The sequence below is a fragment of the Magnolia sinica genome, chromosome 15 (genome assembly GCF_029962835.1).
Source record: "Magnolia sinica isolate HGM2019 chromosome 15, MsV1, whole genome shotgun sequence".
Lineage (NCBI taxonomy): Eukaryota > Viridiplantae > Streptophyta > Magnoliopsida > Magnoliales > Magnoliaceae > Magnolia > Magnolia sinica.
In genome coordinates this window covers 71,728,593-71,755,794 of record NC_080587.1, presented here as the reverse complement: position 1 = coordinate 71,755,794, position 27,202 = coordinate 71,728,593, and the positions used below count along the sequence as shown (strand labels likewise).

The following is a 27,202-nucleotide window of genomic DNA, read 5'->3' as shown; positions in this document are numbered from 1 at the left end:
AAGCAATGCATATCGGCCATCCCTGAACAAGTGATCCAGGAGGCTCAAGGGGCTGACTTGAGAAACAGAATCAGAGCCAATGAATAATGAAGGTATAAAAAAGGAGATTCAAAGAACCATCTCTGGCAATGCAACCTGTCATCGAATAAACCACGAAAAATGCATAATAAGAAAAAAGGGGATGACGTAAAACAGAATAACTGTGAAATGAAAATTATCCTATTACCAAATAAAATAAAAAGAGACATTTCAAGATGAACCGAACCTACAGAAGTTGTACTCTCCCCCAACGGGAGATTTTTCAAAAGCCGAAAGCATTCATACATTCATATGCGCCCAGCACGGCCAAAGGCAAGAAAAGCACAAACCTGACCCACCACACCCACTAAACACGAACCGAAAACTAGACAGTTAGCAGTCCACAAATACAAAAGGGGCTCCACCACCCCTTGGGGCCCCAGCCCATCAAGGGCGGGCCCTCTTGTTGCTGCAATTTGGGCACTTGTACTGCTTGATATGCTCTGCCCTCGCCGGGGTGATCTTCACGCACTTGCCGTGGAACCACTTCTCGCAGATGTCACAGCAGATCCAGAACTCGTCTGATGCATAGTTCTCCCCACAGGCCCCACACAAGGTCTCGCCATGCTCCTCTTCATCTTCCTCATCCAGCCCCTCCTCTTCTTCCTTCTGCTGTGTCCCCTTCATATATTTGACCTGAGATTCGGAGCCCCGCTGCTTGTTGTGGCATAAATCAGAAAATCAAAACAGGCAACACAAACAAGGGGGCAGGTTATTACGCAGTGATAAAGAACTATTTGTATGGTATTGAAAAGACCACGAGGCCCCTATGGTAAATGCATCAATGTGTACCATTTCCCATCAATGAGCACCAATAAAAGTAATCCATATCATGAAATTGGTAAGTGAGAACTTGTACAAGGTATACACTATCGAGATAATGTTAAGAGTATTTTTGTCTTCTACCTTAATGTGTACCATGGTAAATGCACCAATAAAAAGCATACAATAGTCCAATAATTTAATAATTTTACCTTTTTGAGTGTGAGCGTAGAATCAGGTTGTGACAAGTCTCCTTCCTTTCCTCCCTCTTCGAAGAGGGCCTTTTACATGTTTTAAAAGAAAATGGGTAAAAAGACAAGGAGGAAAAAATGTATAAAACATGAAAATAATGATTTTTTATGTAAATTTGGGCCACATTTTCCAAGTATACATGTAGTAGGTCGTAACTGTCTGAATAACCCAAATACCCTTTTCTCTAATACCCTTCTCATGTCCTCTCAAGGCAAGTTTTCTCTCACCCAAAAATTCATTGCAGTAAAAAATTTGCCCTCTGCTTCTTGCATCATACATAGAATAGATACACGGCTCGAACCTAACCCTGCCTGACTTGGCAGAACAGACTAAATGACCTTGACCCTAGACCAGCCTGATAACTGATCAGCCTTAACCACCTGAACCAACCCATTGGCCAAGGAGCCTGGGTCCAAATACACCGGTGACAAGCCAAGCTCAAACACCCCATGAACTGGCCCAACCCATGAACACCCTTAGAGATAATGGTAAGTCATAAATGAGGCCTAGGTGGCTAGTTTCACAAACAGCCACATGACTGGGTGGAGTTTTCCCAGTCACACCTGTGATACACCATTTGTGTAACCTTCCTAAAAGGGAAAAACCCATGTACTACTCAACGGTTCCCGTATCCTCTCCAAGGAAAAGGCCAGCTCGGGTGGACTGTGCCTTCCACCAATGGAAAGCCAAGGACAATGGTTCTCACAAAGTACCGATCTTTTTTTTTCTAAGCAAGTGTTTTCTGCATTGCTCTGACTCCGGTGAAGAAGGCAGACCAAAGAGTAGGCCACGCCAATGCAAAATCCTTGCTACTTGCACAGCTCAAAAGAACAGTTGAAGAAGTGCTGCTTACCCCTTTTGAATTTGGCTTGGATTTGTTGCTGCTATGATTTGTGGTTGACGACTTCTCCTTCGCTTGCTTCTTTGCAGTTCCTGTCACAACCTCAAATATTGTCGGGAGATCATTTATCATACCAAAGAGACGCCTCCTGCATCACGAATACCACAGATATTTTACTGGCTAGACAACAAAAACCGTAATCACCAACTACTATCTCTACCAAAGTTCAACCACTAGTGAGATAAAATCAATTTTCTCTGCTCTAAATTAGTAGAAATTCGAGAAAGCATGACACCTACAGAAAACAAATTCTAACAGTTTGCTATTAAACAAGGAAATACAAATCAACAAATGCTTGCACATTGATCATATATGATAGAAAAGATTGTGTATTCTATAAAAGAAACACGATGATTGGGCCAGATCTGACTTTTAGATGAAGAAAGTCTGCTTACTATTTCGCTGTAATTCAATGATTTTTTGTGAAGAAAATTTTTAGCTGAAACAGGTGGGCACGGATCTGACTGGTTGGGCCGAACTGCCTACAAGAACGGGTTGGGTTTCTGGCCACGTTTCAAAACATTGGTTTATGCATCTTTCACCCTCCAATATTCTTCTAACTTTTATTGTTCAAAAAATATATACTCTTCAACTTTTTCAAATGTCTGCATTCTATTCTGTGAACCTAGACAGATGGGTAGCCCATGCTCCCGAAGATATCTCACCTTGAAAATATGAAGTCTCATTTACAGGTGGATGACTCTACTAAATGCAGGAGTGAGAGATTACAATGTAAAACCTACATAACTTAGGCAAAGACACAAGGTATTAAACATGGAGACCAAAGAAAACCCAACGGACAGACACATTCATACAGTTATAATTGTTGCCAGCACCAGACACCCTCTCCACTAACACCCACACACACAGCAGACATGCCAACCTGGCAAGTGCACTGGATATATCGGTATCGGTTGGCGTAACGGTGACCTCCAAAACCGATACGGATACGGGGCGTAACGGCGATACGGGGGTGTAACGGCGCAAATTATTATTATTATTTTTTTGTCAAAAAAATATGAAAAATATGGATTAAATCCGGAATATTCTAAGCATTCCAAATATGCATTCATTTATAAATTGGAACATGTTTATGGTGGTGTAACGGTCCACTCTTTGGTGAGAAGTTGTATCGGACTGTCTGATGAATTTATGAACCAGATAACCTGAATTTGACTACAAAATTCATATATTTAATTTTCTAACTATCTGCTATCAATGATAGATATATTAGAATGAATGTAATATGAAAATATCTTACATTTAGGTGTTTGCAATTATTTTTGAGGGCCAAAATTCATGCGTAAATAGAAAAAAAATATAAAAAAATATATAAAATGACACCCCAAATATGTAAAATGCACATTAACATGTTCTACTATGATTAACACATCATATGACATCATTAAAACAGCAAAAGAATCATTAAAAAATGATTTTTCGAATTTTCCAACTAGGAGGGAAGGCTACACCCAATAAAAAGAATGGACAGATTATAAAACTTACCACATTATTAAAACAGCAAAAGAATCAACAGTCCACATTAAATGTACATGTTCTACTATGATTAACACATCATATGATGTCATTCTTTTTGAATTTTCAAAAAAGGGCCGAAATTGGACCATCATAATCTCAGGGCCACCTTAAGCAGTGGTCAGGTGTTCTACCAATAAAAAGAATGGACAGATTATAAAACTTACCAACAGTCCACATTAAATGTACACGTGGCATGCCAGTTGATTGGACCATCATAATCTCAGGGCCACCTTAAGCAGTGGTCAGGTGTCCTGCATATTTTCCAGGTTGGAACACATCTGCATGTAACAGTGCATACCTAGAGGGCAGATGTGGAGCTAGCAAACCTCACGACTACACAAAGATATATTATTCCATATAAATTAGTTCATGAAAGCATAAAACATAGAAGAACAAGATGTGGAGCTAGCAAACCTCACGACTACACAAAGATATATTATTCCATATAAATTAGTTCATGAAAGCATAAAACATAGAAGAACATATCAGGATCAATAAAATGCACTAATTGTACTAAAAACAATAAAAAGAAAGATAACTAATGATTTTTTCCAAACATCTCTGTTGGTGTGCATCTGACATGTGTCCAACATGGAAAACTTTTGAAAGGCAAAGTTCCCTTGTGAACTTGTAAAACCTAATGATTTAAGAAGAAGAAGAAGAAGATAAGAAAAAAGAAAAAGATTCAGCTTCTATCGATTCACATTCACTATTTCAAAGGAATGAACCTTAGGGTTGTTGAAGGGCTGATGGCTTATCAGGTGTTACCCACAAACACATGGTATCCATGATAAATTTGACCTGCCAAACGACATCTACCACAGTGGTGGAAGCTTTTGCCAATTGTTCCAACACATTCACATAGAGAATAACCCATGCAACTAATACGTACGAGTTTAAGGAAACATTTTCAGTTTTGGGTGGTGTCGCTTGATCTCCAACAACCAACCATCCAAATAAGACGGGGAAAAGCTGTGGTTGTACACATCATTCAAAATTTTGGCCGATACAGTGTGTATTAAGCGTCCCAGAATTCCTGCTGAATCGGCCAATTTTTTTCCCCAATACACAACAATGGGGCCAATACAGACATAGAAGCTCATTTTGTGTGTGCGCCCGCACACATGCATGTGAGAAGGATTTATTAGGGGTTTTGGTTTCAACTATTTCCTACTAGATTTGAGCAACAAAGCTGAATCAAAGTCTATTTTTCCAGATAAGATTCGGAGACACTAGTTTGGGAAAAAACTTGGTGAGAAATATGCCGAAAGTAGAAGAATACATGCAAAAAAAAAAAATCTTAGAAACGCCATAAATATCAATATTAGACATTTTGTCAATTTTATCCCTTGCATTTTCTTTTCTTAAAATAAATAAAATTAAAAAATAAATAAAATAAATAAATAAACCATCGGCTTATGCCGACCGATTCATATTTGGCTTTCGGGCCGGATATTATGGTAACCATTACAAATATTGTCCACCTTGCTTGTATGTGAAAATCAATTACAGTTCGAAAAATGTCTTCTGTGCTCTGATTTCAATGAATAAATGCCCTTAGAAATTTTCATATTTAGCAGCCATTCTCCACTTTCTTCATAAGACCTGGAAGGCCTAAGCACGGCAGAGAAGTGGCAAAAAGAAATATTTTCATGAGTTATACAGCTAGCCGAAGTAAATATAGAGACAATTGAAAGCCTAGTTATTGAGCTTATCATCATCAAACTTACACTAGGAGAGCAATAGTACATCACAATTACCAACGAAGGCAATTGTAAAGTACATAATGCATACCACAAATGCATGAAATAATTCCTTCAATGATGCCCAAATCCGGTAGTAGTAGTTCCTAATGGTAAAATTAATCTTTGAAATTCAACTGCGTGCAATGTCCAATGCGTCTGACAAATTACAAGATACAACTTAGCATCAATGTGACATGTGATGTAATGTTTTAAGAAATCAAAAACAAAAGTACCCAACAAATATTTTAATAAAAAGGGTTGGGCATTATACAAAATCGAAGCCCCCAGGTGCAACCCGAATGGCTGGTTAAAGCCTTCGCCACCTACATACATACAACCAATGTTTTGAAAGTTGAATCGGATTGTAAAATCACAAGAGTAAAATTGTAAATTGCAAGTCAGAAAATTCATAGGGCTTTTTTTAGAAGTGTGAAATTATAGGATTTTTATTATCTTTTCTAGACAAATATAGAAAAATCGGATTGTAAAATCACAAGAGTAAAATTGTAAATTGCAAGTTGGAAAATTCATAGGGTTTTTTTTAGAAGTGTGAAATTATAGGATCTTTATTATCTTTTCTAGACAAATATAGAAAAATCTCAATGTCTGAGATAAAATGCACAAAATCTTTTTTTTTTTTAAGAATATGATCAGATAGTCATATGATCAGGTGATATGACTCGTAACAGAGTGGAATGGCAGAACAGGATCCGGGGAGCTGACCCCAATTAGTTGGGATATGGCTTAGATGATGATGATTCGTGACTTTATAATCATTCAACATCATAAATAGATAATTGTAGAATATATATATATATATATTACTACCAGTGTTTTAAATAGCGTCTGTAGAGCGTAGCTACAACGCTAGCCTTAGCAAATAGCATAAATCCCCTGTAGCATGCACTATACGGGGTCGTAGCATATACGCAATGTATATAGCGTGCGCATAGCGTCACAAGTTTTTTTAGATGATAATTGTATTTTATATTTTGTACTATACTCTCAACTTGTAGGATTTTCATTTCTTTTCATACTTGTGACTTGCGGTTTCAATTAGACATTATTAATTAACGTGGTTTGCTTAGAAAGTTGTTAATGTGATAATGATTTTATTTGATATATATGCAGATTGGCTTTTGATAAATGATAATTAATAACTTGTTTGAACACACTTATACTTGAAAAAACGAATCATCTTTTACTTATTATATTTTTCCTATTTTTACATCCAAAAAAATAGAAGAATCGTGTAGCTTACGCTACACGTAGCGGAGGATTGAATGCCACGCAACACACTATCACTATTTAAAACACTGATTACTACAAAGGTTTTGATGTGGTCATTACCTAAACTTTAAGATGAAAAACTTGACTAAAAATAGTGACATCGAAAGTGATATCCAAACCTCAAGGGGCGCTCATGGAAGGTAGACAAATAATGGACATTTCTCTAGTCGCCCATGAATGTTTAGATGTCCGGCATCGGTCAGGTAAGAAAGAGGTCATCTACAAGCTCAATATAGAAAAAGCATTTGATCGTGTGGACTGGGAAATTTTAGAGTATGTTGAGGCAGCTGGGATGTGGGTAGAAATGGCGAAACAGGATTTGCATGTGTGCAATCGACTACATTCTTGATCTTGGTAAACAGCTCCCCAAAAGGCTACTTCTCGGCATTGAGGGGTTTGAGACAAGCGACCACTCTCTCCCTACTTATTCGTGGTTTGTAGTGGAGGCTGTAAGCAGATTGGTGTAAAAGAGTGCTTCGGCCAATTTAATCGAAGGCTTCAATATAGATGAATCAAATTTTCAATTATTGCATCCTCAATATGTAGATGACACGATGTTTTTCTATGACGCATCTAAAGAAAAGGTCAGCAATTTGAGGAAAGTAATCACATGCTTTGAAGCAGCTTTGAGTTAAAGATGAACATTGCTAAAAGTGAGCTTCTCAGGGTTGGTCTTTAAAAAGAAGAGACAACATGTCGGCCACCGAGCTGTACTTAGTTTGCACTAGATGGCCATCCAAGAGGTTAAAGAGTGCTTGAAATGTGCTATTTCACCAGATAAAACCTGTCCATTGAACCTAGCAGGCATCATTCCCTTCTTCATATATCAGTCTCCCACTATGCATAGGCAAGCTGGCAAAACAATTATTAGATGAAGTAATCAAAAGAGTAGAAAGAAGTTCTAAAGTTGGAAAAATAAGCATCTCTCCATGGGTGGTAGAGTAACGTTAATCAAGGCAGCAATGTCCAACCTTCCAGTCTATCTTATGTTTTTATTACATTGCCCGAAATTGGTGTTAGACAAATTGGAAAAACTTAAAAGGGACTTCTTATGGCAAGGAGCATCCGACAATCATAAATTCCATTTGATGAAAGGGGTGGATGTATGCAAACCTCGAGATGAAGGAGGCACCAGCCTAAGGCCTTTGGATTTGACAAATGAAGCTCTCCTTGATAAATGGCTATGGAGGTACAGATCATATGTCGATTCTTTATGAAAAGAAACCTTTGGGAGAAAATATGGACTTTCAAGTAGGGGGATTGTGGACCTGGGCTTCATCACTTTATAGAACCTCAAATTTATTGAAATCAGTTGCTCGACTAAAAAGCAAATTATCGGCGGGGATGGCTTTCTCATTGAGAAACAGTGAAAGGATTCATTTTTTTGGGAAGACACCGGATTTGGTGATAAACCATTGCAGGAGGCCTTTCCACGGTTGGCATAAATCTCTTCTTCAACAAAGATGATAGTCGCACAATGCTTCTCGATAGTAGGAAATGAACCAATATGGGCTCTACCATGTCACAGGAACCTCTTGGATGAAGAAGCCAAAGACCTCATTAACCTCTTAAGGTTACTCCGAACCGCAAAGCCCATGGCGGGGGTCAATGATACCATGATATGGTTCAAGGAGAAATCTAGCCGATGTTCCATGAAATCTCTATACAAGTAATTCAATGGCTCCTCTATGGAATCCTTGCCTCACCACACTTCTCATGTTTGGAACTATGGGGCTCCTCCCAAGTTTGCCGTCCTAGATTGGTTAGTCGGGAACAATAAAGAGCTAACCGTGGTAACCTTTGCCGAAGGAATTTGCCACTTACAAATGTGTGCATCATGGGCGAGAAAGCTGAGGAATCCCTGGACCATCTTTTTCTACACTGCGCTTTTGCAAAAGAGTTGTGGAACAGCTTTTTCTCACTTTTCAGGTGTGAGAAATCTCTATAAATATTGTAGATTCTAAATTTCCTTTTCCTATTTTTTGGCCTGTTTTGTAATTATCTGTAAATAGTTTCATGACATTAATGATTGCCTTTCAAAAAAAAAAAAAATTGACTACAAATTAAAGAGTAACATTATCAAGAGCATAGGATTGATAGAAGTCTAAAAAGATTTTCCAAAAAGTCTAAACTAAGGACATGAAAAGAATTACTTTTCAAAGTTGTCGGAAATCATCAATTTAAAGTATCATATATATAGATTATATAATTAACATATCAACTTAAACCCGATTATAAAATTAACATATCAACTTAAACCCTAAAAACTCTCTCTATGAGTGAGCGAGTCTCTCTTGTCAAAATGAAGAGATAACATAATGCACCCCGTAAACTAAATAATGGAGGTCCCTAGATGTTGAACTATAGCTTGCTTTAGCCAAATGAGCCTTCATTGATACCATACCCAAATACATGAAAACTATCTATATCACGTCATATCCAATCCTACATTATGTGTAAAACCCATATAAATGTCAGGCTCCGGTTGTGGCACATCCATGTCGTACCAGGGCATCATGGCTATGATGAACTTGCATATCTGGGGATCTTTACCAAAATTATAGGTATTGAGAGAACTCCACAGCATATAATGAAAGTTAGAAATAGATATTAGAATATTTTAAAACAGCGACCAAAACCAACGTGGGATTAAACTCACGACATAATAACACAAATAGGCATAATTATCAAACTTTGGAAAATGTTGATTTTCTATTCCTAAGACACTAGTCTCTATTGTATATAATGCAAGTAGCGAGGGGCAATTTTTCCCACGCAATTAGTTTTAGGAGAGTCAAACTTTGGATTTTCAAAGGACACAGTAAGAGCTTTGAAGCAAAGGTAAGGGTATTTAGGTAACTTGAAGCCGGACACATGCTTAGCAATCAACAATGTTTATTTTACCAACTCCATTGGAATAGAGGTATTTGTGTCAACTTAAAATTATGAGGAGAGTAACACAATTGCATGTAGCCCAAACCCACACCATCAACAGTAACGGCATTTAGGTAATTTGAGGGTGTCTGCAATCAACAATATCATTAACCACTCCATTAGAACAGGGCATTTCTTTTAATTTACAATTCTAATGTGAGTAGCCAGCAAGAAACTATTGAGTAGACTGATGAACCCACACCAAACCAAGGTTTGGTAGAATTACGAATCCATCACAACATATTGCAATAGACTCTAGAACTTTTAGCCTTTGAATCTGTGATCAACTTCCAATAATCCAAACCGCCTATATGGCAGGTCTCAACTTAGATGGGGCATATGCAAAAAAATAAAATCTCCTTGATTTGGATATTTTATCCATTTCATCAAGTAACTTTTTTTCCTTTGAATGTGGACGGTCCCCATAACCTTTAAATAATCATAAGGCTAAAATACTTCAATATGAGAGCTATTTTAGGCCCATCATATAGACGATGTTGGTCATTTAAAAGGACCCACATCCAACAATTGAAGTGGGAAGACGTTTGCAAGCCTTTTGGTGACGGGGGTGCGAGCATTAGAAGGTTGGAAGCGATGAATGATGCCCTCTTGGGTAAATGGCATTGGCATTTTGCTTCAAAGGTGGGCAGTTTGTGGAAGAAAGTTGTATCTAGGAATCATGTTGTTAGGGAGGGGAAATGGTGGACAAAGGACTACTTTGTATAGGGCGACGACATTATGGAAAGGAATATCCAAGCCAAGGAGCCAATTCAAGGGTAGGCTACTTGTTGGGTAATGAAAAAATAATCAAATTCTAGGATGATGTGTGGTTGGGTGATAAGGCCCTTCGTGTCGATTTCCTGAGACTTGCCAATCTATCCCTAAGGGGGGGCATCTCTATTGCCAACCGTTATTCAGTTTCAGATAATGGTGTGGCTTAGGACCTATGGGCTCTTTAGGGGTAGATGAATAATCGATGCCTTCATAATATTAGTGGGATGCTCGTGGATGTGTTTAGATGGGTTCTCTCTAATGTTTTGGATTGGGCTTTGATCTCTCAAGTTTCGAAAACTATCCTCTCTTCTTCCTATTGGGCAGCCTTGTAATTCTTTATATTCTTGAGCCGTTTTGGCTTCTTCTTAATAAAATCATTGCGTTTAAAAAAAAAATGATCTCCCAGCATCCCCTATCAAATAACATACTTTACTAGAGTATTAATTCCCCTTTTTAAATCACTCCTCCCCTCTCTCCATGTCTTGCAGACTTCCACTCTCCACATGCATTGCACGTGCCATGCCAAATACAAATGTCACCCACAAACACAAATGGGAAATTTGGAACTCAGCACAGTCCACTAGAAGCCCCCCAATCAAGCCTTCCTCTCTTTCCTTACATATTGAAAGAACTACAAATCCTCATAATTGTGATGAGAACAAAAAATTTTGATCAAGAACTATTTTAAAATTTTGAATTTCCAAATTATAACCTTGCTGGAATTTCAGCAGAAAACTCAGCAAGTGCCCATATTGGCCCACCCTTTTGGGGACCCAAATGAGGTCAATTGGGGATGGAATTTGGCATGCTTATAGGTGGAATACACATCTTCAAAAATCATATTTCATTTAGTATAAAATTCCCCACTAAAAGCCCCAAATTCTGGTCTCAAGTTGGCCCAAAATCTGTTCAGACAGATTTGGACAGCAACATGTACTTGAAAGAAATTAAATATAGACATTATTTAAGAAGGGATTTAACCTCCAAAAATCATGTTGTGGACCACCCCACTGGGCCCCACAAATATCCAGACCTTCCACATCACCAAAAACCCCTTGCATGTGCCCCATTTAGGTGGATTTGGGGTCACACGTCTAAGGATGGACCACCATGGACGTCCAACCTCTATAAATGGTCTGGATTTTTTGTTGGTCCACAAGGTAGGCCACACATACATGATCAGAATGCTATCATCAGAAAAATAAAGGAAAGAAGAAAGAGAAAGACGATCCGGCCATACGGAAAAGGGCTCTGCCACTATTGAGCCCTCCCAAGATCAATCACACCACACATCATACATTGATAACTATTACACATGGATCTAGCACATGCATGGCCTATAAACAAAATGGATGGTTGGGATCCCATTCCCACCATGAATCTAGGGTCTAGATGACCCATCATGCCATGAAATCAAAGAAAACCACCATGATGGGGATCCATAGAGGAAGACCCCATGCATGAGACATGCATGCACAAGGTGGACCATTCGGCCACACCTATGGGAACGTGTGGGATCTCCACCATTGATTGGCAGGTCCTACACCTCCCTCATGAAGAAAAGAAAAAATCTACACTATAGAAATCAGATTTACATCCTATAGAAGCACCCACCTCTTGGATCTTCAAAATTCTACAAGCACTATGCTCCTCAAGCTTCAAGGACCAAAGATCAATGGTCAAGATGGTATTTCAAGGGTGAGATGGAAGGGTAAAGAGGGAGAAAATGGGCTAGAAAATGGTGGAAATGGTGGGATGTCCCAACCTCTTGCAATGGGAAAGGAAGGAATGAAATGAAAGAGAAAGAAGAAAATAGGCCCATGGTTGCTACCGATTCGTATTCTAGATCGAAAGGAACAGGTCCTCAGGACCAAGGTCATTCCCTTGGTGAAGGTACAATGGGGTCATCATTCGGAGGCCGAGGTGTCTTGAGAGCGCGAGGCCGAGATTAGAGAGCGTTATCCCCATTTGTTCGTTGATTGATTGCTTGCATTGCTTGTATTGCCTTCTCTTGTGATGAATGATTGAGATATATATATATATGTATATGATGATGATGTTTATACATTTTTGTTACTTCGGTTTTACCAATTTCGAGGACGAAATTTCTTTGTTGATGAGGATTGTAAGACCCAACCCGAGTTTCTGCATGTGCACGTGTGCGTGTGAGTATGCATTTCATTTCTTGTGGGCCCGCGGTCCTACCGGTCCAATCCCGACAACCCGCGGATAGCGTTTGCGATCATCCTTGAGCCTGGTCACGTAGACCCGACTCAGATTGACCCGAGACCTATGCCATCTTGTCGCATCGTCGCCGCGGTTCCGATGCCACGTCTCGTGCGTCCATCCAAGTTGTAAATCATAAGTTGTAAGCGCGCATCATTTCGAGCCTTTGATCATGTTTGTGGGACCCACCTAGTAGGGTGTACACGTTTTTCCATGGAGCCCACCCTAGTGCACCTTCTCCCATAAAGGCTACCTAGCTAGCCTAGCTACCTACCCTATAGCCCTAGACCCTAGGGCCTAGCCTAGCAATTATGGGTTTTCTTCCCTAGCAAGCCATCATTTCACTTTCTATCCCAAAAGCACATCATGACCTTTTCTTCCCTAGGCCTTACAACCGATCATTACTTCTCTACAACTTTCCTTTCTCTTCTCTCTTTCATTTCATTCCTTCCTTTCCCATTGCAAGAGGTTGGGACATCCCACCATTTCCACCATTTTTCAGCCCATTTTCTCCCTCTTTACCCCTCCATCTCACCCTTGAAACATCATCTTGACCATTGATCTTTGGCCCTTGAAGCTTGAGGAGCATAGTGCTTGTAGAAGTTTGAAAATCCAAGAGGTGGGTGCTTCTATAGGATGTAAATCTGATTTCTATAGTGTAGATCTTTTCTTTTCTTCATGATGGAAGTGTAGGACCCACCAATCAGTGGTGGAGATCCCACGCGTTCCCATAGGTGTGGCCAAATGGTCCACCTTGTGCATGCATGTCTGGAAAATTAAATATGATATGCAAGATGTCAGGCTTAGATCCTAACATTCCATATCCCACATGAAAATCCAAACATTCAATTAAAGAGGAATCTATGCGGGACATGTCAGGATTGTTGCATCTCCATATCGATTAGGGATCATGTAATTTGGGGTTAGGATTCATGAAAAATGACTATGAGAGGATAAAAGATGTAATGGCCCAAACGGACGTGCGTGTGAGCCCGGCCGCATGTGTGTCCCAGCTCGACATGATGGGGGCTCACATTTTTATTATAGGCCATGCATGTGGGGAAGATAGAAAAAAAGATGATGGAAGATGGGGGTGAATTGGGATCTGTGGCTTCGCAGATCCCTTCGAAAGGAGGGCTGCACCCACTTATTCTTCCAATAATAATCAATGTAAAAGAACTGATGGAGAACCCTGTGTGTGATTAAAATAAAAACCAAACGAGGAAATCTAAAGCGTGGGATGGCTCAATAGTGGCGGAGCCCTTTTCCATATGGCCGGATCGTCTTCCTCTCTTCTTTCCTTTATTTTTCCGATGATAGCATTCTGATCATGTATGTGTGGCCTACCTTGTGGGCCAACAAAAAATCCAGACCATCCATGGAGTTTGGACGTCCATGGTGGTCCATCCTTAGACATGTGACCCCAAATCCACCTAAATGGGGCACATGCAAAGGGTTTTTGGTGATGTGGAAGGTCTGGATATTTGTGGGGCCCACTGGGGTGGTCCACAACATGATTTTTGGAGGTTAAATCCCTTCTTAAATGATGTCTATATTTAATTTCTTTCAAGTACATGTTGCTGTCTAAATCTGTCTGAACAGATTTTGGGTCAACTTGAGGCCAGAATTTGGGGGCTTTTAGAAGGGAATTTTATATCAAATGAAATATGATTTTTGAATATATGTATCCCACCTATAAGCATGCCAAAATCCAGTCCCAATTGACCTCATTTGGGTCCCCAAAAGGGTGGGCCAATATGGGTACTTGCTAAGTTTTCTGCTGAAATTCCAGCAAGGTGTAATTTGGAAATTCAAAATTTTAAAATAGTTCCTGATCAGGTGGGCCACTTTGGTGGACCCCACCTTGTACTACATATATGAGGGAAGGTTTAAATTCAATTTCCCCAATTTTTGGACATCCAGGGCCCACCCCATTGGGTGCTTAATCATGGTCTATCCAGAATTCTGCACTTAGCAGAATTTCTGGACAGATTGTATTCCTTAATTTAATTAAAATACTTCTGATCATCTAAAAATCACGAAATTTTGTGAAGTGGTCCACCCATAGTAGGACCCACCTACCAACCCTTGTGCACGCTGTGGCAAGGGCTGGACAAGCCCACCACGTTGGGACGTCCAGGTCAGACAGATTTTCTGGACAGACTATTTTCTTTGAATTAATTAAAATATTTCTAGTTATCCAAAAATCGCAAAATTTTGTGGAGGTGTAGCCCACCCATGGAAGTACCAACCTGTAAAATTTCAGGGCCAACAGGCCCCTGTACTGTCCGTGGTGCGACCTGGAGTGGCCTACCAGGTTGGGACGCCCAGGCCGGGGCGTCAAGCCTTGGCTGGCCGTCCAAGCCACCTTGTGGGCCCACCTTGATGAGTTTTGTTGTCCCACCTTTCATTCAATCTTGGTCCATATACATAGCCACCTCCCTCTGTAGTTTCCATTTATTTTTATTTTTTTTGGGGGGGGGGGGGGGGGGTTGGTCCATCTGGGTGAGTTTTGGGCCGATAACCCAGGCCCATAAGGCTGCCCACCATGGGACACCCAGCCCATTGGGCTGCTGCTGGACTAGATGGGCTGCTACTGGACATTAGTCCAGCAGCATGGCCCATCTGATTTATGTGTTAAATCCACTCCCTTCATCTAATGAACGCCCCTGTGACATGTATGGGTCACCAGGAACTAAAATAAACATATAAATTAACTAATTTCTGAATTTCCAGCAATGTCAAATTGTGGGTGGGCTGGAATTTCAGCAATAGGCCCATGGTTGCTACCCATAAATGAATGTTTTGGGCAGCATGGTCCACCAAATTTGGGGACATTGTTACACATATCTTGCCCTATCTTTAATTATATTTTAGGCTTAATTAGTGCATATTTAAGGCCCATTACAATTGGGCTTTTATTGGACTAGTCTTCTAATTATTTGTTGGGCTTTCTTAAGCCCATTGCCTTGAAACTTTTTGATAGGCCCATTGGACCTTTGGGGCCTATATTATCATGCCATTGCGATGGGTTTTATGGGCCGAATACTCGAGTAGTTGGGCTCTTGCTTGCCCATTAAAATAAACTCATACTTGGGCCGAGATGTAAGGCCCAACTTACTTGTTTTAAATATAAGGATCACCCATATATTGGAATAATGGGCTGCCTATTAGGCCCACCAAAACGAGTGGACCCATGATCTTTATGGTTGGGCCCAAACTTTGCTTGAGGGCCCCCATGTTGCCTATGTATTGGGCTTAGTGTATGGCCCACTAGGCCGTGGATTGCTTGGGCCTTGGACTTTACTTTATATGCGTAGCGGGCTACCTTTTGGAACCCAGTTGAGGTTGGATGTCCTCCTTGGTGGCCCTAAGGTAGGCCCATAGGATCCTCATAAGTGGTTGAAGGCCCACCTTGGACCTTGTTAGGACCGTTTCCTCCTTGAGGCTTTATGACTATCTTAGCTTGTGAGTCATCCCAAAGTATTGGGCCTCCACTAAAGGGCTTCACTTCTCCTTACAGTACCTGTCTATATATCTAGACCTTGTCCCTCCTTGGGAAGGAGGAATATATTCTACAGGTAGCGCACTTACATCATCGTGAACCATATGCATCATCTGTGTGAATTAATTGCATTGTGTGGTGGTCATTGAGGGATGGAGTTTTTTCCCTTGTGCACATTGAGTGCCTGAAACTAGTGCATGATCTGTATGTGTGACTCATGCATTCGCATCGCATTTCATGATGATACCGCCCTTGCTTCATCAGGGCCTTGCCTCCACAAGGACATTCGTGGATGGACACCGGAAATATTACTTGAGCATACCGGGTGTATAGGATGCCCATGGGTGAAATTTTCAAAACTTCCATAGTACTAAGGATCTGCTCCAACGCCGTGACCGGGCAGAATCTATGAGCGCACGAGGGTCTTTTACCGTTAGGCCGCGACTCCCACTGTCGTGTAGTCGGTTGGGTAGGGGTGTGGCCTTACTCGCCTGATGTAAGGAGGCATTGCTAGGCTGAGTCTGACCAGCTCGTAAATAGGTCCGCTACCGACAGGCCTTACTGGCGATTGGCTGTCCATAAGCGGGTAGTGAGGTCTCGTACGCTCGTTTGACTGTGTGGGGTCTGTAAAGCGGCAATCATCCAACAATGTAATGGACCTCAGTGATTTCCTTATGATTGGAAATATACTTGATATGTGGATTGGATATGAGCATTGGCATCACTTTGTATCGCATTCGCATTGGTTGTATAAGCCTCTTTATGCATCGCCTTGGTAAGGCGCCCAGTACTCATTATATCATATTCATGGCAAGCCTTAGTTAAGGCTAGTGATATTGTCATTGAGCATGTTACCCTTCCTGTACCTCCTATTATTCTTCTACGCACTATTGTCACACACTTTTACCACCATCTAATCTTCTATAAGCTTATGCACGATTGATGCGTGCAGGTGATCCTAGGCAGGCGTCGTAGTGGCAGAGCTTGGATTAGAGTTGAGCTTGAGGACCCCGGTGTTGCAGACTTTTCTTTCCTTCTTCTATTATCTTATGTATGTCCTTTTGGACATTATGAAAACTTGTAAAAGTTCAAATTCTTAGTGGATTTTGTGATGTGTCTTTGTTATTCTCAGATATACTTGTTGAGATCTTGGGTATGCTCGCATTGAAATGGTTATATGGTTATGGAAATCCTCCTTGTGAGATCCCAGGATCGAAACCTGCCTCAGAAGCCGAGAATGGGGTACTACGGAGGTTATTGCGATCAGAACCGGCTATCAGGTTCTTTATGAGTCCGGTTACCGAGTCTGGGGCATGACCATGTAACTTGAGGAGAATTTCATTGATGTTGTTCATTCCTTCTTCCAAAACCTCCAACAGACCCCAAAATCCATCCTACCTAACATATATTCCAAAAGCTACCAATGCACGTAATCTTGATGTGGTACGATAGAACACAAATTTTGATCATGTCCCAGTTTTCATATTTTCTAATACTAGGGAGAGCTTACACATGCATTAGTTCATACCAAGTTTAGTTTCTCGTTGTGTTTGATTCACTAAATAAATTGAGACCTCCCTCAACTGTCCATTGGTCTCTCCAGCAAAGAATATGAACAGGTCTTCCTGATTTTTGCACCCAATGATCTTTAACGGCTTGGATGTTTTTGGACAAGTAAAAACTTGGCTCTCAATCATCATTTAAAGCCTAATGCCAACTATATGGGGTCGGGTACACGAATCTTGTTCCGCCAATCTACTCTCTATCAAGGACGATATCCTCAGCTAAACCATAGGTCATCAAATCCTTTTCTTACTACCTCCACCCACATCCATCTAAGCCCTCCCTTGCTCTTTTAGAGCCTTCAACTAGAACCCACTCACTCATAACCAATGCAGTTCATAGTCTCCATTGCACATGGCCAAACCATCTAAAGTCTATTTTCCCTCATCTTATTACCTATTGGTGCTACCCCTAAGCTCCCTCAAATGCATTCATTTCTAATTCACTTGCCACTCACTCATCTCAACATCCTCATTTCAGCCATATGCTCATCCTATAAACATGTTGCTCCTTGATTTCCCAACATTGCCCATAATGCATGGCTGGTTTTATAGTTGTCCTACAAAATTCTCTTCAGTTTAATCGACTATGTGGTGATTGCATAAGACTCCAGAGGCACGTCTCCACTTCATCCACCTAGTTCTAGTTCTAGGATCAACATCCTTCTCAATTTCTCCACTCTTCTGATTGTCAACCAAAGATGCCAAAAATGGTCATTTTGGGGGTACCTCTAGGTCAGAAATCTTAACAGATTCCTCATTTCCACTCCTATTGTTACTAAAATTGCATTCCATGTGCTCTATTCTAGTCTAACTAATTTTAAACATTTATACTCTAAAGCATCCCTACATAGTTCTAGCTTTTTTACATTTGCATACTCCCTCATCTCGTCAATTAAAACTATGTCAACTACAAACAACATGTGCCACACTGTCATCTACAAACACCATACACCAAGGAACCTCTTTTTGTAAATGCCGAATTAACTCATCCATAACTAATGCAAAAATAAAGAGGCTTAGTGCCAACCCCGGTATTAAGCCAACAGTAATGGAAATCACTTGTCTCTCGACTAGTAGTCACCACATACATATCCTTAATCAGTTCAATGTATCATCTTGAGACCCCTTTTTTCATTCATGATTAGCTCTTAGGGACCCCGTCATATACTTTCTCCAAGTCAATAAAGATCATGTGGTGAGATTCTCCTCTCCCTATATTTCTCCACCAGCTAAGTAGGAAAATAGCCTCACTAGTTGACCTTCCTAGCATGAATCCAAAAAGTTGCTTCACATGGAAAATGATATTCTAGCCTATTATGTGAAAATGAGAACCAACGAAAAAAGAGAACCTAAAATCCATCACAAATTACTTAGTAAAAGCTCTAGATTTTGGAAAAGAAGGTTAGGCGATTGATCGGAAACCACAAAATTGCATAAATGACACAATCAGCCATCTATGTACTCAGTATTCCATAGTAAAAGGCCATCACAAGTGAGTCTGGGTTACTTTCAAACAAATAAGTACATACATCCGAGTTTCCAACATTTTGACCATGAAAACAGCAACCCTACTATAGTGACCCTAAAATTTTGTAGTCCAATTTTTTTTCCTGTGTACCTTTCACGCATGCATACATAAAATCCATCCATCCATTTGATCACCCATCCACGTATCTAACCATACATCCATCCATCCAACATGAGCAATGTACATTTCATGTGTACTTCACATATGTACTCACACACATGTGCATCTCGTGTGCACCACACACATAAGCACCACACTGAGTGAACTCCCACACGCATGTCACACATGTGTGCCACACCCGCTCCACACCATGGTGTGCCGTAAAGGCTGTTACGTAAAGGTAACGGTAGCAACCGTTAGGCGTAACGGGATCAGAGTTTCTTTGTCCCCTATAAAGACCATAACAGCACCATAATTGTCTGTTATGGGGTAGACACAGAGTTTCCATACTTTTTAATCAACATTGTGGGACAAATACATGTTTTTCAGTATATTTTTTTCATTTAAAAAAGAGACCGTAACACCGTTACGGGGGCCGTAATAGCCGTTACAACCCGTATTGTAAAGGTGTCATAAAGGTAACGGTGGTGGTCGTTACGGCCACCGTTACCGTTACAGAACACCTTGCATAACACCTTGCTCCACACACCCCTCACTCTCCCTTAAACTCCTCCCCATGCTCCCTCTCTCACCCAACACACCCCCAAATCCATTACCATTGCCATCTCTTTTTACTATGTATACCATGTGGTCCCCCAATTCCCTCCCTTGGACTACTCTCCCATTCCCTCTATAAATGAAGGGGCTCTCCCCACCCATATCACTCATGCCCAAGACGACAAGAGAGGGAGAGAGAAAGGAAGGGAGAGGAGAGAGACGCACAACTTGCGTGTTTTATCAAATAACCCCTTCGCATGTTTCTTTGTTGCACAAAAAATTTCTTTTCATTTTAAATCTATTATTTATTCTGTAAATCTGGCCATTTTAATATGCATTTATTTTAATTATTTTATGCATATGGTACCCTTGATTAGCAGTCCAAATCTGTCCAAAACAGACCGTATAATGGACATCAAAATCTATCCTGGACCATGAAATGAACCCTCAAACCAGACCAATCTGGACAGTCAAATGGACCTACAGATCTATCCATTTTGGACCGTCTAATGGACCTACCAATCTGTCCATTTTGATCTGTTGATTGGACATCCCAATCTGTCCACTTTGGACACCAATAGAGCACACCAAACTGCCTAGATTTTGGACACTAATCTGTCCAAATTTTGCCATTTGATAGACATAAAATAACTTGTAAATCTGTTCCAATCTGGACCCTAAGATGACTTGTAAATTTGTCCAAATCTGGACATATGAACCTGTCCCAATCAGACCATCCCATAGGTCTGTAAATCTGACCAGAATAGACACAATATTGGAAGTGTGAATCTGACCAAAGTAGATCACTGGATGGAAGTGCAAATTGTACCAATCTGGTCGTCTAAATGCATGAAAAATCCAGTGTCCAAATGCAAATTGTAGATCACTAAGCAAGACAATGAAGCTTAGAATCTCCGGTTCGTTTAATCTACTGGAGTGAAATTCAGTGTTTGGGTTTGGTGAGTTTAGCTTCATTGTTGTTTCTTTTCCTTTTTTGGTGGCTTGGTAATGTTGTTTCGGTTGCTCTTGTGGTGTATTTGCCTTGCTTCATCGTTCTTTTAATAAAAATTTATTGATTGCTCAGAAAGAGATTACTTCGTATTTCCAGATATTTGAAAAACAAAAAAGAAACAAACAAACATTTTGTGAATAAATGTAGATAATGCCAGGCAATTTGAACACTTCTACGGAACTTTCAGAACAAAAGGTGAAAGAGAACCTTTTTTCCCAAAGACCTTGAAACATCTTCTACAGTGATGCAATCAGAACAAACCATTGCTTCAAACTGGGCTTTTGAAAGCCGATTCTAAAGGATGGAACACCAAGGCCGTTTTTGAAGTTAATAACAAGTTAAGGGGGGTATAAGTATTTTCTTATTTTTATGGGTAACCTATGCAAACTAATTCAAAACGATTTTATTGTAGTTTTAGTCATTGTTTTAAATAGCGAATAGCGTGTAGCATAGTGTTCACCCCTCTAAAGCATGAGGTGTAAGCTGCATAACGTGTAGCATAAGCTACATGCTACTTTTAGATTTTTAATGAAGGATGCGCTTGGTTGCACAAATTTCATGATATTCTACACCAAATTAGACAGATTAATAATGAAATTTTGTTAAATTTCATAATATTTGGTGCAACCAAACACAACCTAAAGTAATAAGAAAGTGCAATGATTAAATTTGTAGGTAAAGAAAGAGCAAAACAGAACTGATTTAATATTGTTACCTATATTATTTTACTAAAAGCATTGAAAAGATTAAGTAATTTTTTGAAAATAGAAAAATGTAACATTAAGGCTAAATAGGCTACGTAGCGTAAGCTACACACTACATAACATAGCTATTTAAAACACTAGCTTTAGTCACAATAAGAATAGCTATGGTAAGTTATTTTTAGAATGCTGTTTGGATTAGATAGAATATGAGTTAAGAAATCTCTACGATTTAAGCTTCAATGTAAATATCTTCATTCGTGCATATTGGGTGTCTTGGTTATTTTCTTTGGAGTTGAGGTTCGCCACTCTTGGAGGGATTGTGGTCCATTGAAAACAAGCATGTGGGACCTCTCTTCACCTCTCTTCAATGACTAATGGAAGTTCTCGAGTAAATCATCTAATTTCCTCCACTCTTTCTCAGGAATTTGTGCTTGAGGTTGCTAATTCATTGCTTTACTTTCTGCTATCTACTAGCCCTTCTAGAGAACTATGTGCTTTTTCTGGCATTTTCTCTACTTCTCTGAGATCAATCAACACCATACTTCTCCTTTGGTATCAACAAATCCGAGATATAAGTGCACAACTCCAATCCCATTCAAGGAGGAGAACATCAACGTGTCACACCATCCAATAAATATATAGCTCAAACCCAGTGATGCAGGACATGAAAATTAAATATGATACGCAAGATTTTAGGCTTTAGATCACACTAATTTTAGAACAATCACAAAAATTCCACATCCCACATAAAGTCAAGCATTCAACAAGAGGAATCTATGAGGGTCCAAGCCTACACATGTTAGGGCTGAATCAATTAAAATTATAGACCAAACAATATTCAAAGGAGAATAGATTCATCCACACAAGCAAAGGATTACTTCCCAATCCAAGGAATTCACATGTTTCAACTCGGAAAAACCTAAGGTTTGCAAAAAAGTGAAATAAGACTTGGAATTTAGGATTATTTATGGTTAGGGTTAGAGAAATAAGGTGATAGAGGAGTGAAAGAGAAGAGAGAGAGAGAGAGAGAACATGTAATCAGTCAACACGTGTGGACAGCAGGCTGGCCTGAAGCACATGCGTGGATTGTTGCCCGCACATGTGTGGGGCCCACGAACCCAAAAAGGGCCAACTAGGGGTTGGTCGGCCAGGGATGAGCCACCCACAGACCAAGTTTCAAGGCAATCGAATGACTGGTTTGAGCACAGTGCTCCGCCGAAGTTTCAGCCCTCTTGCAGGGCCTGATTCTGAAAATTTGCTATAGAGAAGGATTGGCTGCAAAATAAAGGTGAATTTGAAAAGTGGATGGCTATGGAAGATGATGAATATAAAGGATAAGAGGAGGGGGCGATTTGGGATGAATGTCGCTTCGCACCACAGTAACTAGCCCTTCGAAGAATAGAAGGTTTCGCACCTAATTAGATTTCCACAACTCAAAGAACTAGAGAAGCAGGAAAACGCAAAATTTTATTAATAATCTTCAATTTCCAAAAAAACCTACAAAGGGTTGCCTATTTATAAAAAAACCTTATACCCTAAAAGCTGCGCCATATGTGCACACTATTACTTAGAGATGAAGTAACAAAAATAACAACTAATCAAAGCAATCTAAATCGTTCATGATGTTCCTAATAACGATAATAAGCAAAACTCAAAGTCCCTAGATCATCTAGGGAAGTGAGTCACGATCATAAGATCCAATGGTGGGATCCACATGATAATCGGATCCACTCCAAGGAACCAAAACACAGTCCTCTAACTAGGAGGCCCTCCCTGAACGTCGTCATCGATCCAGATCAATGGTGGGGCCCTCATCCTCTTTGCGTACGTGCGTAGGGGGGCGTGTGTGTGCGCGAGATGTCCCCATCACCCAAACATGATGTGTTTCTCAACTCACTGGATGGAAGGATATACAAGCTCCAGTACTACAAATGATAAAGAAAAACAACTTCAGCTACATTGCAACCTTTCAAAATCTTGGTTCACACAGTAAAATGCAAGGGACGAAAATATTTATCTAACTTCTAAACAAATAAGGTAGGGCAGTACACAAACAAGCACCCAAAATGACAGGTACTCAAAGACAGTTATCTATCCTCTTGACCTTCATAAGTTTCAACGGGCATGAAAAAGAATAGAGTAATAGAATTCACTCCATGTGAACTTGACATGGTGCAATGCACATTCTCCATTCTATCAATTTTCCATCATCAGAGAAACCAAAACACATGAATGAAGAACCAAAAGCCAGGTCATCCATAATTCACTACGATGGGGTAAGAAAAATAATGAACAACCCTGCTGCACAAGCAATTGACAGAACATGCATCAGATTAGAAAAAGCGACAACAGGGTTGTCATCTGTAAAACAATCCAAAAGAAAACCCAAAAGACAGAAGGCAATATATGCATGGAGTTAGAGAGATGACTGGATAAATTCAATTAGTATACATTCACAACCAAACCGGTAAGGCAAGGTCCAAAAGAAGCATCCAATCAAATAAACCTTTAATAAACAGAAGTCACATTGCAAGGAAAAATAGGTCAAAAAATCACCTGTCGTTTTTGTCGAATCCAAACCTAGCGCCAAAGTAAAAGGCCACGGCAAGTAACCATGCATCACTGTGGACAGCCACCAAAGACAACCAGTCTTTTTCTTGCATCCCATCCCTAGCAAAGTTAATGCCCAAAGCAGGCTCAGGGAGCTCCGGAGGGACCTCTTCGGCAGGTAAATTAACTTCCCATTGCTCATTGGGAAATCCATACAGACACAAATTTTCCTTCTCTGCAAGGTGTAGCATACTGCTTAACTACCACATTCCAAAATCACAGCATTATTAATGTACAACAAATACCAACAACAACCATACAAAACCAAAGACCAAAACGGAACAGAGAGTGCAGAACTTTTCATTTAAAATAAACCCCCCCCCCCCCCCCCCCCCCACAAAAAAAAAAGGAAAGAATTCATGTTAAAAGCTTTATAAGCTATGAGGTGATAAAATAAGTCATTGTGGCATGCTAACCACAACAGTATATCCAGTGTAAGACCTAAGTTGTATGACTGCCCATGCTTGTTTCAGTGAACCCCATATAGAAGGTTTAAAGGATTCAGCATTATACATTCCAGTTATACAAAGATAATATTTTCATAAAATAACAGTGACCTTTGAAACAGGGGCTTTAATGGGTTAATAATCGTGATGTCGTAGACTCACAATTTCCATATAAAACTTATTTTATTGGAAAGGATGGAACATAAATTGGTGATGTGAACATAGATTGAAATTTAAATATAAATGAGTGGAAAGAGCTAGAGATGGTCGTTTCAGAATCCAGAAAACGCCAGAAACCAAATGAAATAGAGATAGGTAGTTCACTCCATTAGAAGAATCCTGGGAGTAGCAGGATCTGAATGACTTCACAAAATGGGTGCTTTGCCCTTTTAGAAGAATCAGTGCAACACAACTGCTGACTTCACATATTCCATCACTGATGCAACTAAATATTCCACTTCTCAAAAACACAGAACTCCACATCATAGCACAGAACTATTCACACAGCACATTACTTGAAGTAAATTGTAATATAAACACACTACAAAATTGCTCGAGCCAACATTATAAACACTCGACTCACATAAAAAGAAACAGCGAAAAGATAAGGCACCAGATCATGTCCTAACATTTAAAACAGAAGTTGGGGCAGACTGAGAGTTGGCATACACCAATATCTTTCAGTCATCTTGGATTTCAAATTGGAATTTGAAAGCCCCAAGTCCAGACATGGTGAGGTGGTCAGCCTACACCAACAATCCAACTACAATGAGCACTAGCGGTAAGACAAGGATAAGATTAGAAATGAACACATTCAAGGGAATTTAGTAAGTAGCCCCAATAGGTAGTAAGATGAGGAAAAGTGGACAGATGGTTTGGCTGTGTGTATCAGAGATCAAGAACTGCACCATTAGGAGTAAGTTGGTTCAAGTTGAAAGCTCGAAAAGAGCAAGGGAAGGACCGAAAGTATGTGGGTGAAGGTTGTGAAAGAAGACTTGATGAGCTACGGTTTACTGAGGATATGGTCCTTGATAAAGTAGAAAGGCTGAACAGGATTCGCGCAGCCAACCACACGTATTTGGACTAAGGCTTTAGAAAATGAGATGAAAATCGAATTCATAGAAACAGAAACCAGTGGACATAGAAAATGCCAGGAAAAGGAACACATTCCTATTGGCATACGGGAGAACGTGTATCAACGGCTCCACCCATCCATTCATAATGGATGGAAATCTCTGCACATGTTGAAAATGGGATTAGATGGAAATCCATTCGCAACCACATGAACCTATGGGTGGAAACCAACTACCATTGGTACGCAATCTATAGCATATAAATTGGAATACAAAAGCCCAATGCAACACAAAGAGCATCTCTATTCTCTGACCAAAAGTTCTACCACATCCAAACCTACAACATAGTTCAAAAAGACAAGAAAAAGTAATATTGTCAGTCAATGACACGTACTGAATCCAGAACGTTCATCTGAACTGGAAAATCAACCTGATGGAGTGGCCTAAAGAAGGAAAGCAACAGGCGGTCCACATGCACCAATAATTTTATTTTATTTTTTTAAAATGCACGGGGCATCCATCAATGTCACTTTTGGGCCATTGACCATCCACAGTGGGGTCCACTGGATGAATATCAGCTGCTGTGGCCGCCACGTGTATGGTTACAATTGAGGACACAAAGCTTTGTAGCCTGTCGCATCCGTCCGCCGAGAAAATACAGAAATCAACCCAAAAATAAAGCATGCAGATAATATCATAATAATTAATAAAAATTACAAAAAAGAAAACAAAATTAAAAAAGGGAAAGGGATTAAAACCCTAACCTGGATCGCACTGCTGGTAAAATTCTTCCACGTCTGCAAGAAAGGCATTTTTTTCAACACCGTTAATTAAAAACATTTGCACGTATATATAAATAAATAAATAAATAATTTTCGAAAAAAGGAATGATGAGAAGATTTCAAAAGGCGGAAAGAGTACCGGTAGTTAGGGCTTTGATCATGCCAGCTCTCCTGCCCTTGAAATCCCTGAAGACTTCATCAACCGTTCGAGGATTGTACGGTCCAGATCCTGGGTCCATGGCTCTCTGGACAGATATATATATATATATATATAGAGAGAGAGAGAGGGAGGGAGAGAGTATGTATAGGGATGGGATTTGCTTATTGTTTGGGAGATTTGGGGGAATTTGGAGAAAAGGAGCGAGAAAACGGCATTTCACAGAGAGAGAGAGAGAGAGAGAGAGAGAGTTGGGGTTTTGTTGTTTTGAAAGGAGGGAAAGGGAAAAACGTTTGACCAGAGAGAGAGAGAGAGAGAGAAGTAAAAAGGAAGAAGAGCTCGGGCGGATTTGAATGGGATTGAAATGGACGGATTAACTGAATTTATGAGAGAAGGAAGAGTCCGTGAGCGGATTATGTAGAGGGCGGAGGAAGAGCTGAGGGGCTAATGTGCGCTCCGGCGCACTTTTTGTACCCGAGGGCAACGTACCACAACTTGTAGTACCGTACCATCTTCTCCCCACCATGTATAAAATCAATACCGTTAAATCAGTAGGTCCCACTACGAATATCATTTGATATGACAATCGTCCCCGAAAACTCATAATTTGGGCCACAATGTAGTAATCAACATACAACCGATGGTTTGATTCAACATAGATT

At 40.1% G+C, this 27,202-nt stretch overlaps 1 protein-coding gene across 2 annotated transcripts; it reads right to left on the bottom strand.

Annotated features, from left to right (window-relative positions):
• Positions 1-255: 255 nt before the first annotated feature.
• Positions 256-26,964, bottom strand: LOC131227983 (PHD finger protein ALFIN-LIKE 4-like). 2 transcript variants are annotated; one of them, XM_058223795.1, is made up of 6 exons: positions 26,523-26,961; positions 26,366-26,398; positions 24,029-24,257; positions 1,946-2,081; positions 1,053-1,121; positions 256-732 (listed from the first exon to the last, which is right to left on the bottom strand). In XM_058223795.1, exons 1-6 carry the CDS (start codon positions 26,620-26,622, stop codon positions 466-468), a joined length of 834 nt encoding a protein of 277 aa, XP_058079778.1. In that variant the 5' UTR covers positions 26,623-26,961; the 3' UTR covers positions 256-465. The 2 variants fall into 2 exon arrangements, with proteins under 2 accessions (XP_058079778.1, XP_058079779.1); XM_058223796.1 differs by lacking the exon at positions 1,053-1,121 and having other exon boundaries at positions 26,523-26,964.
• Positions 26,965-27,202: the final 238 nt, after the last annotated feature.